We start from the raw sequence: 13,773 nt of genomic DNA, 5'->3' as shown, positions 1-13,773 counted from the left end.
GTGCACGCTACAGTTACTTATTTTATTTTTATATATATTATTTTTTTTACATACAAGGTTTCCGCTCGACAGCATCGATATCAAGCACCCCACCCTACAGCGCCGGAGCTCAATATTCAACCCATATACTGAGTAGTAGCAATATGTCTGTGTTTTGCGCAGGGACAGCACACACACACAAACACACACACACTACATCTGTCCCTCTCTCTGTCGCGTTCTCTCATCTTTCCAAGCCATCCTCTCTCGCCCGCTCCTTCAGTCTCTCGTTTCTGTTTTGCTGTCAGTATGGAAGCTGCATCCACAGCATCACGTCTGCTGCCTTCACCTCACCGCCCAGACAGCTTTCCTCTCATCCTGTCCATGTGCATACACTTCACTTCTCTTCCAGCACAAATCGGTCCCGACTCAGTGTCCTGCTATTATGGGTGACGCGTAGAGGAAGTCAACACAAGTGCAGCAGCGAGACTGGAGAAAATATCAAGCCTGTCATCAGGAGTGAGAGGAGAGGCAGGGCTAAACGATGCTGGAAGAAACCTGACATGCTGAAAAATGACCTCCTTGATTAACCAACGCTCCATCTGCATCACCTTACTGGCTCTATCGTTCTCTTGTTTACTGGATGTGTGCTCCTCCATTTTTGGCATTTTTATCGTACATGAAATTATACACAAACATCGCCCACGCACACGCACGCCCGCACGCCCGCCCGCCCGCCCGCACGCACGCACGCACGCACGCACGCACGCACGCACGCACGCACGCACGCACGCACGCACGCACGCACGCACGCACGCACGCACGCACGCACGCACGCACGCACGCACGCACGCACGCACGCACGCACGCACGCACGCACGCACGCACGCACGCACGCACGCACGCACGCACGCACGCACGCACGCACGCACGCACGCACGCACGCACGCACGCACGCACGCACGCACGCACGCACGCACGCACGCACGCACGCACGCACGCACGCACGCACGCACGCACACACACACACACACACACACACACACACACACACACACACACACACACACACACACACACACACACACACACACACACACACACACACACACACACACACACACACACACACACACACACACACACACACACACACACACACACACACACACACACACACACACACACACACACACACACACACACACACACACACACACACACACACACACACACACACACACACACACACACACACACACACACACACACACACACACACACACACACACACACACACACCTTACCCCACCATCCCCAATAATTTCCCCAACATTCATCCCTCTCCTCTCCAGTATCAGGAGAGCACATAATTAAGGCAGGAACAAACAAACGGGTCCCTTAAGGATACAATTGACTTGTGGCTATAAACAAGACACCAGTCACCTAAATGTCCCTGTTCCCTTAATTCACCCCACCTGTCTCACCTAAATGTCCCTGTACCCTTAATTCACCCCACCTGTCTCACCTAAATGTCCCTGTTCCCTTAATTCACCCCACCTGTCTCACCTAAATGTCCCTGTTCCCTTCGCCCCACCTGTCTCACCTAAATGTCCCTGTTCCCTTCGCCCCACCTGTCTCACTTAAATGTCCCTGTTCCCTTCGCCCCACCTGTCTCACCTAAATGTCCCTGTTCCCTTCGCCACACCTGTCTCACCTAAATGTCCCTGTTCCCTTCGCCACACCTGTCTCACCTAAATGTCCTTGTTCCCTTCGCCACACCTGTCTCACCTAAATGTCCCCGTTCCCTTCGAGACACAAGTCACCTAAATGTCCCTGTTCCCTTCGCCACACCTGTCTCACCTAAATGTCCATGTTCCCTTCGCCACACCTGTCTCACCTAAATGTCCCTGTTCCCTTCGCCCCACCTGTCTCACCTAAATGTCCCTGTTCCCTTCGCCCCACCTGTCTCACCAGCCACCTAAATGTCCCTGTTCCCTTCGCCACACCTGTCTCACCTAAATGTCCCTGTTCCCTTCGCCACACCTGTCTCACCAGCCAAACAATGGCACCACCGTCCAAAAGCAGAGGATCTCAAATTAGGGTCCAGGGACCCATACTGACTTACTGTATGGCAATAGAATAACACTCTCTCACACACACACACACACACACACACACACACACACACACACACACACACACACACACACACACACACACACACACACACACACACACACACACACACACACACACACACACACACACACACACACACACACACACACACACACACACCTTACCCCACCATCCCCAATAATTTCCCCAACATTCATCCCTCTCCTCTCCAGTATCAGGAGAGCACATAATTAAGGCAGGAACAAACAAACGGGTCCCTTAAGGATACAATTGACTTGTGGCTATAAACAAGACACCAGTCACCTAAATGTCCCTGTTCCCTTAATTCACCCCACCTGTCTCACCTAAATGTCCCTGTACCCTTAATTCACCCCACCTGTCTCACCTAAATGTCCCTGTTCCCTTAATTCACCCCACCTGTCTCACCTAAATGTCCCTGTTCCCTTCGCCCCACCTGTCTCACCTAAATGTCCCTGTTCCCTTCGCCCCACCTGTCTCACTTAAATGTCCCTGTTCCCTTCGCCCCACCTGTCTCACCTAAATGTCCCTGTTCCCTTCGCCACACCTGTCTCACCTAAATGTCCCTGTTCCCTTCGCCACACCTGTCTCACCTAAATGTCCTTGTTCCCTTCGCCACACCTGTCTCACCTAAATGTCCCCGTTCCCTTCGAGACACAAGTCACCTAAATGTCCCTGTTCCCTTCGCCACACCTGTCTCACCTAAATGTCCATGTTCCCTTCGCCACACCTGTCTCACCTAAATGTCCCTGTTCCCTTCGCCCCACCTGTCTCACCTAAATGTCCCTGTTCCCTTCGCCCCACCTGTCTCACCAGCCACCTAAATGTCCCTGTTCCCTTCGCCACACCTGTCTCACCTAAATGTCCCTGTTCCCTTCGCCACACCTGTCTCACCAGCCAAACAATGGCACCACCGTCCAAAAGCAGAGGATCTCAAATTAGGGTCCAGGGACCCATACTGACTTACTGTATGGCAATAGAATAACACTCTCTCACACACACACACACACACACACACACACACACACACACACACACACACACACACACACACACACACACACACACACACACACACACACACACACACACACACACACGCAGTATGCAATCATTACATTCTCAAAATGTGGAAGTGTATACACATTTAAGCCCCATTTTATTTTTCAGAGATTCACGAAAAAAATGTTGACAATTCTTGACAGATTTTCTCCTACGGGGCTCCCTGGCACAACATCCTGTCAAATGTGGGTCCGTGGTCAAATAAATATGAAACTAAAGGGTCCTTGAGGTGAACATGTTTGAGAACCACCGCCTTAAACGGTCCCCACCTACTTCCTTTCTGACACCCCTCCCTCAGCCTCCAGTCCAAGTCTCTTCCACTCCTTATAGATCTCCTTCAACACCCCGCTCTCCTCTCAGTCCATGTCTCTTCCACTCCTTATAGATCTCCTTCAACTCTCCTCTCAGTCCACCCAGCCTTCATGCTCCCTCTCATCTCACCCGATCCACAAGGCACATTCCAGCGCATGAGTCTCCCATTCATTCCTCACTTCCACACTCTCCGACCGGTGTCTGTGTGCGCGCGTCTCTGTGTGTGTGTGTGTGTGTGCGCGCGCGTGTGCGTGCGTGCGTGCAAACTCACCTGCCCTTCTGACACACGGAGCAGAGCCAGGCTTTGTCCTGCTTGCAGTAGGTGCGGCAGGTCTTGCAGACGTTGTAGTGGCAGTCCAGACACTGGCGCTTGGGGTTGAGCAGGAAGGTGAAGGGCGCGCAGCAGCGGATGCAGCAGTGCTCGTTGAAGTGGCGCTGCTGGGCGAGGATGGAACATCTGCTGCCTTCCTCCACCAGCTCCTGCTTCAACTCACTGAGCCAGCCCCAGCCCGCACGGTGCACGCCCGGCGGAGAGAGAGAGAGAGAGAGGGGGAAAGAAGGGGCGAGAGAGAGAGAGAGAGAGAGAGAGGACAGGAGGGGGAGGGGGAAAGAGAGAGAGAGAGAGAGCGATAGAGGCAGAGAGCGGTGAGTGTCTGATCGATAGGCGGAATGCTGCGAGCAGTGGCGAGGGCAGCATCGATGGAGGATTAATTAGAGACGGCGTTAAAGACAGCTAAAATTAAAATAGGGGAGGGCGAGGGGGGGGGGGGGGGATCGGAAATGCAAGGAATTTAGAGGTGGGTTGGGGGGGGGGCGTGGTGGACTAGTTTCTCTGAGAATTAACATGATGGCTGACATTTCAATTTAGCTCCTTGGCTTGTCCACATCAATCAGAACAACAACGAGATGAAAGAACGGAGCGGTGGTATGCATGGGGGTCTTTATTATAACCTGTGGTTGGCAGGCAGAACTATAAGCCGTCTGCCATTTGATACTAATGGACAGCGAATGACGACGTGCAATTATCTGGATCAACATAACGCTGCGCTTAATCTGCACTAAATCCACAAGTAACCCCTTGAGGGAGTTTAATGTCATGGATTGACATGCACGCACGCACAAGTGTGCGCACGCACACACACACACACGCACGCACACACTCACTTTAACCATTTATTTATGCACGCACGCACACACGCACGAGTGTGCGCACGCACGCGCACACACACACACACACACACACACACACACACACACACACACACACACACACACACACACACACACACACACACACACACACACACACACACACACACACACACACAGTCACACACACACACACACTTTAACCATTTATGTATGCATGCACACACACACACACTTTAACCATTTATTTATTTATGCACACACACACACACACACACACACACACACACACACACACACACACACACACACACACACACACACACACACACACACACGATGAGCCTATGGTCTTATTAGCAGGCAATTAAACAAGCTAGTGTCTCAAGTTGAATAATAACCAGTAAGACGCCCTGAGGGCGTGCACGCATCCGCCTGGGTGACGGCAGTCGGCAGACTGCTGGGTGAGTGCTGGCGCTTTTACATAGGGGGTCAGATCAACCTAAGGATTGCATTTTGTACAGGCCATATATGGAGTGTGTCTTGAGTGTACAGGGTTTGATGAGGTCAGATCAACATACAGTGTCGTGATCTTCATATATGGAGATGGCCATATATGGAGCATGTCATGAGGCGTGACGGACTGACGGACATATATATGGTGGCGTGACGGGTCACGAGGCATGATGGACTGACAACCATATATGGAGGCGTGACGGATCGACTGACGGACGGACGGACTAACAGGTGTTTTGCAGATTGTATAGTAATCCGTCCCTGTTGGGGTGGAAACCTGTCCTCCTAAACCGTTCCTTTTTATTAATGTAAAAAAGAAAAAAGTTAAATAGCCATGGGAATTAATAAAAAAAAAAGACAATTTGAAATGTGAAGATATGAGGTTTAACAACAACGGTATTATAAGAGACCATAAAACTTGTATTAAGGCCATGAGACAGCACTAACTCATTCAATTAAATCAACAGAGCTATTCCAACAACAATCTGCATACTACAGAGTCACCTAAAGATCATACTAGAGAGTCACCTAAAGATCATACTACAGAGTCACCTAAAGATCATACTACAGTCACCTAAAGATCATACTACAGAGTCACCTAAAGATCATACTAGAGAGTCACCTAAAGATCATACTACAGAGTCACCTAAAGATCATACTACAGTCACCTAAAGATCATACTACAGTCACCTAAAGATCATACTACAGTCACCTACAGATCATACTACAGTCACCTAAAGATCATACTACAGTCACCTAAAGATCATACTACAGTCACCTAAAGATCATACTACAGTCACCTAAAGATCATACTACAGTCACCTAAAGATCATACTACAGTCACCTAAAGATCGTCACCTAAAGATCATACTACAGTCACCTAAAGATCATACTACTGTCACCTAAAGATCATACTACAGAGTCACCTAAAGACCATACTACAGAGTCACCTAAAGATCATACTACAGTCACCTAAAGATCATACTACAGTCACCTAAAGAACATACTACAGTCACCTAAAGATCATACTACAGAATCACCTAAAGATCATACTACAGTCACCTAAAGATCATACTACAGAATCACCTAAAGATCATACTACAGAATCACCTAAAGATCATACTACAGTCACCTAAAGATCATACTACAGTCACCTAAAGATCATACTACAGTCACCTAAAGTACATACTACAGAGTCACCTAAAGATCATACTACAGTCACCTAAAGATCATACTACAGTCACCTAAAGATCATACTACAGAGTCACCTACAGATCATACTACAGAGTCACCTACAGATCATACTACAGAGTCACCTAAAGATCATACTACAACTACAGTCACCACTACAGAGTCACCTAAAGATCATACTACAGTCACCTAAAGATCATACTACAGAGTCACCTAAAGATCATACTACAGTCACCTAAAGATCATACTACAGTCACCTAAAGATCATACTACAGTCACCTAAAGATCATACTACAGTCACCTAAAGATCATACTACAGAGTCACCTAAAGATCATACTACAGAGTCACCTAAAGATCATACTACAGAGTCACCTAAAGATCATACTACAGAGTCACCTAAAGATCATACTACAGTCACCTAAAGATCATACTACAGAGTCACCTAAAGATCATACTACAGAGTCACCTAAAGATCATACTACAGAGTCACCTAAAGATCATACTACAGTCACCTAAATATCATACTACAGAGTCACCTAAAGATCATACTACAGTCACCTAAAGATCATACTACAGAGTCACCTAAAGATCATACTACATAGTCACCTAAAGATCATACTACAGAGTCACCTAAAGATCAGACTACAGAGTCACCTAAATATCATAATACAGTCACCTAAAGATCATACTACAGTCACCTAAAGATCATACTACAGAGTCACCTAAAGATCATACTACAGAGTCACCTAAAGATCATACTACAACTACAGTCACCTAAAGATCATACTACAGAGTCACCTAAAGATCATACTACAACTACAGTCACCTAAAGATCATACTACAGAGTCACCTAAAGATCATACTACAGTCACCTAAAGATCATACTACAGAGTCACCTAAAGATCATACTACAGAGTCACCTAAAGATCATACTACAGAGTCACCTAAAGATCATACTACAGTCACCTAAAGATCATACTACAGAGTCACCTAAAGATCATACTACAGTCACCTAAAGATCATACTACAGAGTCACCTAAAGATCATACTACAGTCACCTAAAGACCATACTACAGAGTCACCTAAAGATCATACTACAACTACAGTCACCTAAAGATCATACTACAGAGTCACCTAAAGATCATACTACAGTCACCTAAAGATCATACTACAGAGTCACCTAAAGATCATACTACAGAGTCACCTAAAGATCATACTACAACTACAGAGTCACCTAAAGAGCATACTACAGAGCCACCCAAAAGTATCAAAAGTAGCAGATCTTCAAGCTCGGAAAGCGTCGCAAAGATCTGCTACTCCTGCCATTCTTTTTATTTGAATCCCCGAAAGCAACAGATTTCCATCCGACAGTGACGATGGATGAACTACAGCAAGACATACTCCACATAATATACTCAACTCACACACATTTTGTTTTGTCAAGTCCAATTAGTCTGATTGGATTTCTTTTGCATGGGGTTTTTAAGAGGCTTAGCTATATGAGGCAGATGTCTGACCGGTCACAATTAATTCTATGCATGAGTCATTCATGAGTGTAGGACTTGCGCCGCTGACAGCAATGCACCATGACGTCTCAATAAATCACACAGCGGTGAATGGATCACGTCCAAAATAACACATGCGGAGTGGAAGTGAGGAGCAAAGTAAACACATTTCCTTCCTGTCTCGGCTTTCGGGAGCTGTACTTCCAGAATATACTAGCATTCAGAAATAGTTGTCTAGGAAGTTTTCAAGTAATTATAGCAGAGTAACAAGTACAATATTGGTCTCTGAGATGAGAAATTTGGACATACTTTAGTAAGGTCAAAATAACAAAAAATGTTACTTAACCCATTTTGGCCTGACCTCGAAATTTAAAAAAATTCTCCTAAATCCTCCAGTTTTCTGAAATAAATATTTTCACGATTTTTCAAAAATAGCAGACCTACAAGCTCATAGCGCGCCACTCAGTGGCGCGCTATGAGGTTGTAGATCTGCTATTTTTCAATAGCTAAATTATAACAATGTTTAAAACACCAAAAGGGGTTCCCGCCCAAAATGGGTTAAAGGACCACTTCACCACTTTTCAACTTATCTTCATATAATTAGTCCTCACTAATGTTCATGATAAAATACCATAATTGTTTCCTACTCAGTCTGTCTCATAGGAGGGCTGTGGGCAGTTCAGAAACCCGTCCACCAGTGACATCATCGATGGGGAATCCAAGCTAATAGAAACCGCAGGATTTCTTTTCCTGAAAAGTTGCAAGCCATCGTTCGCACGATGATAGAAATCGAAATATATTGTGTAAAAAAAAAGAAATCTGCTTAACGATGATGTCACTGGTGTGTCTGAACTGTCCACAGCTCTCCTATGAGACACAGACTGAGTAGAAAAGAATTGTGGTGTTTTATCATGAACATTAGTGATGACCAATTATATGAAGAGATGTTGAAAAGTGGTCGTAACTACACCACTGTACATTTACACATATATAAATTCACACTCTTCACACAATTACAGTACATGGAATATGGAATAAGTGGTTACAATTTGTGTAATACTGTATTAAGAAATTGTGATGGGGAGAGACCCCCTGGAAACCCCCCCAAGGACCCCACTTTGAGAATACTGTACACTGACATAACATACAGTATCAATTTTTTAGTGAGAGTAGCATGCAGAGACCTTTTTCATCGAAGATGTGAAAGATTAGTGTGAGTTCAGCTCTGAAGGACAAAGAGTCAATTGTTGTCTCCACCAGGCCGAAGGCATGGGGAGACAGTATGTTTTGCACTCCGTCCGTCCGTCCGTCCATCTGTCTGTGCGTGCGTGTGCGTGTGTGTGCGTCACCGTGTGTGTGTGTGTGTGCGTCCGTTGTTGTGGGTAGGTGGGGTGGTCCTTGAGGATTGTTCAAAACATTGTTGTCGTCGGGTGGAAACATACCACAGGAATTGTGGAAAAAAGAACCTGAGCTCTATTGGATCCTTGTTCATATTTATAAAACACACAGAATTCACTTAACCCCTTTCATATCAGCTTCACTTAAACATTTCAAAGATAGCAAAAGTAGCTGATCTACTGAGCTTGTAGATTGGATCTTGTTGCTGCTTATGTGTAGTCACTGTAGTATGACAAAGAGAACCACAGCATTATTTTGAAAGGGTTTACTTTTGCCTTGTAGCACATCTTGACCCCATGTTTGACATTCAACATGCGGGACCTGTTTTGTCACATGGTAAATTGCTGTGTGTGTGTGTGTGCGTGTGCGTGTGCGTGTGCGTGTGCGTGTGCGTGTGTGTGCGTGCGTGCGTGCGTGCGTGCGTACACGGGTATGTATGCATTTTCCCCTTCTCCCAGGCTCTCTAGTCTATACTGTACAGTAAAACACTTAGTGCAAATTTAACTGGGAGAGTCTAAGAATTGACCCAAAAGGACCTGTCATTTACAGCCGGGTAAAACAGGCACTGAGGATTTTGATACAGTATGTGTGCACTGGATGGTTTGTCCATCATGTTAATGGCTTGTGGTTGGAAAGCAGTGATGCAACAATCAGCGAACTGCTGGAGGAGTTACATTAATAACATATAGGAGTGCAACTGTACGCATGCACTCACATGCATGCACTCACATGCATGCACACACATGCATGCACTCACATGCATGCACACACATGCATGCACTCACATGCATGCACACACACACATGCATGCACAGTTTGCACACACATACTTGCACATACACGGGCACGCGAGGGAGGCATTGGGTACCGTTTTCATTGTCTTTGGTATGACTCGACCAGGGATTGTCGTCTTGTGTGTGTGTGATGCAGTGATTGAACTTGACAGTAACAAACAAGATTTGTTTGAGTAGCGTACGTTATCTGAATATTAGTTGCTTCTTCTTCATTTCTTTTTTGTTGTGGGTGACTCATCGGTAGTCGACGTGTTAATGGTAACTTAAATCCAGCCCTATACCTCTGCTGCCTGTGAAAGGCTGGATTGATCATGCAGCTCAAGAAGGGGGGAGAATTAATTCAAAGAACTTGGGAAACAGCTCCTGCTGAAGTTAAATAAGGACTTGTTCTAGTTTGCCAGGCTGAGAATTCTCACTCACACCACCTGAGACCTATTTCAGAAATGAACAGCACAGCAGAATGAATTCCCGCCGAATTGTTTCCGGAAGTGCTGTGTGTGTGTGTGTGTGTGTGTGTGTGTGTGTGTGTGTGTGTGTGTGTGTGTGTGTGTGTGTGCGCGCACACAATCAATAATAGTTGAGTGTGTAATCCATCAGAATTGTAAAGGAGACTTGAACTACAGTAGATATAGTGCCCCTCGGGGCACAGGTCTCGACCAGACCAGGTAAGGTTGTGGCCTCCTGATGGAGCTATAATAGGCCACTGTGAAAAGGGTGCCATTTCTTCTTCTTCTTCTTCTTCTTGGATGGCAATTGGATGATTTGAGACATTTTGTTCCAAAAATGTGTTTTGCAAAAATCCACCTGTTGGTGGTGCTATAACAGGCCAATGTGAAAAGGGTGGGATATATTCCTCAGCCTAGTAGGAAAGTCTGTGAAAGATTTCACGTAAATTGAACGTTTTGAAGCTTTTTGTTCAAAACGGGCCAATCCTGCAAACTTTGAAAGCCAATCTTAGCCAATTATGATGGAATATGAAATATTGGACAGATCCGTCTTGAATAGAGATAGTGTGTAACGATTTGCGGTATTTTTGGACAGTATCTGGATGAGTAATATCAAAATATGTGTTTTACAAAAGTCGGCCTCGGTGGCGCTATAACAGGCCGTTCTGGGGGCAGAATATTTGGGGCAGAGGTTCATCATTGGCATCCAGGGAGTGTGTGTGCAAAGTTTGGCATCGACCGGGTTAACGGTGCCGGAGATTAGCTGTACACAGACGGACGGACGGACGGACGGATGCACACACTCACGGAGTGCAAATATACTCTCTCCCCATGCCTTCGGCCTGGTGATGACAATTACGTTGTGATCGGCTATTTACAGTGCACAAAATACTCAGCTCATGGGGGCTGTAGTTCCAGACTCTATATAGCATTCCTTACTCAGCTCATAGGGCTATAGTTCCAGACTCTATATAGCATTCCTTACTCAGCTCATGGGGCTATAGTTCCAGACTCTATATAGCATTCCTTACTCAGCTCATGGGGCTGTAGTTCCAGACTCTATATAGCATTCCTTACTCAGCTCATGGGGGCTGTAGTTCCAGACTCTATATAGCATTCCTTACTCAGCTCATGGGGCTGTAGTTCCAGACTCTATATAGCATTCCTTACTCAGCTCATGGGGGCTATAGTTCCAGACAGGGGCGCCTAACTTTGTTTTCAGGTGGGAGAACACAGATTTGGACTCATGCGCGCGCTACGCACACGCGAAAATGCACGTGCATGTGCCTCGTGCACGCGCGTTTTCGCGCATTTTCACACGGAAAAGTGGCTTTTACTTTCCCTCTCCACACGCAAGTTATATGAACAAACTGACAAAATGCATCATAAAAAGGCATAGGCCTATTTAGGCTACACATGACATTGGCAAGGCGCCGATATCAAAACAAAACATATAAATTATAGCCCTATTATACAACAGACGAGCTGACAGCGCAGCGCGCTTGGGCTCGGCGACCCGGGTGTTGTATCGTCATCATTCATCATAGATCCCTCCCCGTCAGAATCTAATATCTAACATTAAATTGCAGCAGCATTCAGCAGTTCAGTTGGCACGGCGGCCATAGTAATTAGTAAATACTATATTATTTCTCACTGCAATAGTGACTATTAGAGAAATAATATAGTTAAATTGTAAATGCTTTACCTTAAACCCCAAATGTGCTCTTGCGCTCCGGGGTGGTTAATTCCCTCATCATGGCATTTACTGTATATCCAACGTGAGTTACGTGTCCAGAATGTCATTATGTAGGCTACGTGAGGGTAATAACCGACGGTAGTCGCCTGGCTCACGGCTGCGGGGGGCCTGGACACTGCTGCTGGTGCTGCTGCTGTTGTTGTTTTTATTATTGTCCTCCTCCGACGACGACAACGTCGTCCCCTGCTGAACACTGCTGCTGGTGCTCAAGGGTTCATGAACTAGACTTGATTTGGGCTTGGACCCACCAAATAAATCACTCATTCTCTTCTGAGCCATGTTGACAACAACAACACACACATTCAGGCTGACCGGAGAAATTCAAATCCGTGCGCCCCGTGCGTAAAGGTAACCGGAAATAGCGTCAGCAGCAGAGCAGTAGCCTCGGAAACCCAGACGTTTTTATTTCCAGGGAGAAAAAGCAGAGCAGAGACGATGATAAAAAAAAAAAACCAAAAAAGTCACACAAATGTAAGAATACTATTTATTTTATCCTCCAACCAGTCCACTTTTTATTTATATAAATAATAACGTGACATTATATATTTTTTTAAATTTCCTTTTTTTTTGGTAGGCTACTGCACATTCATGTCATGAATAATAATTTAAGAAATCATAGCAGATTATGAGTTAAAAAAAAAAGGATCTCAATTCCACAGCTGTGGAAAAAACTTCCAGCTGTAGTACAGTCATGGCCGGCCTGTAGATGGCCACCAAAAAAAAGAAAAAGCTTATTCTGGTATTTCACACAGGTGTTGCCAAACACCTGTCGCAATGCGACCCCACTTTTTAATCTGGTGTCGCAGCTGCTCCGTTTGCTCCATGGCTCAGGCGCGCCTGGTTCCAGACTCTATATAGCATTCCTTACTCAGCTCATGGGGGCTGTAGTTCCAGACTCTATATAGCATTCCTTACTCAGCTCATGGGGGCTGTAGTTCCAGACTCTATATAGCATTCCTTACTCAGCTCATGGGGGCTGTAGTTCCAGACTCTATATAGCATTCCTTACTCAGCTCATGGGGCTATAGTTCCAGACTCTATATAGCATTCCTTACTCAGCTCATGGGGCTATAGTTCCAGACTCTATATAGCATTCCTTACTCAGCTCATGTGGCTATAGTTCCAGACTCTATATAGCATTCCTTACTCAGCTCATGGGGCTATAGTTCCAGACTCTATATAGCATTCCTTACTCAGCTCATGGGGGCTGTAGTTCCAGACTCTATATAGCATTCCTTACTCAGCTCATGGGGGCTATAGTTCCAGACTCTATATAGCATTCCTTACTCAGCTCATGGGGCTATAGTCCCAGACTCTATATAGCATTCCTTACTCAGCTCATGGGGCTAATAGTCCCAGACTCTATATAGCATTCGGAGATTGTGGAATAGTTGTCTGGCTACAAGAGACTGCTCAACAGTCAACACACTATATCAATGATTACTACCAGAATATAGAACTATTTAACTTATTTATAAAATATATATCACTTATTGCACCTTTC

General features: G+C 45.7%; 1 protein-coding gene across 1 annotated transcript in view; it reads right to left on the bottom strand.

Annotated features, from left to right (window-relative positions):
• The window catches only part of myripb (myosin VIIA and Rab interacting protein b), a 215,285-nt gene that overhangs the window by 90,905 nt on the left and 110,607 nt on the right, over positions 1 to 13,773 (bottom strand). The window contains exon 3 of the mRNA XM_079489302.1: positions 3,785 to 4,006. Within this exon, the coding sequence (XP_079345428.1) occupies positions 3,785 to 4,006 (222 nt within the window). The remainder of the gene's footprint in view (positions 1 to 3,784; positions 4,007 to 13,773) is intronic.

Source organism: Electrona antarctica (genome assembly GCF_951216825.1).
Source record: "Electrona antarctica genome assembly, chromosome: 20".
NCBI classification, from domain to species: domain Eukaryota; kingdom Metazoa; phylum Chordata; class Actinopteri; order Myctophiformes; family Myctophidae; genus Electrona; species Electrona antarctica.
The sequence above is the reverse complement of the archived record's forward strand: the minus strand, read 5'-3'. Positions and strand labels throughout refer to the sequence as shown.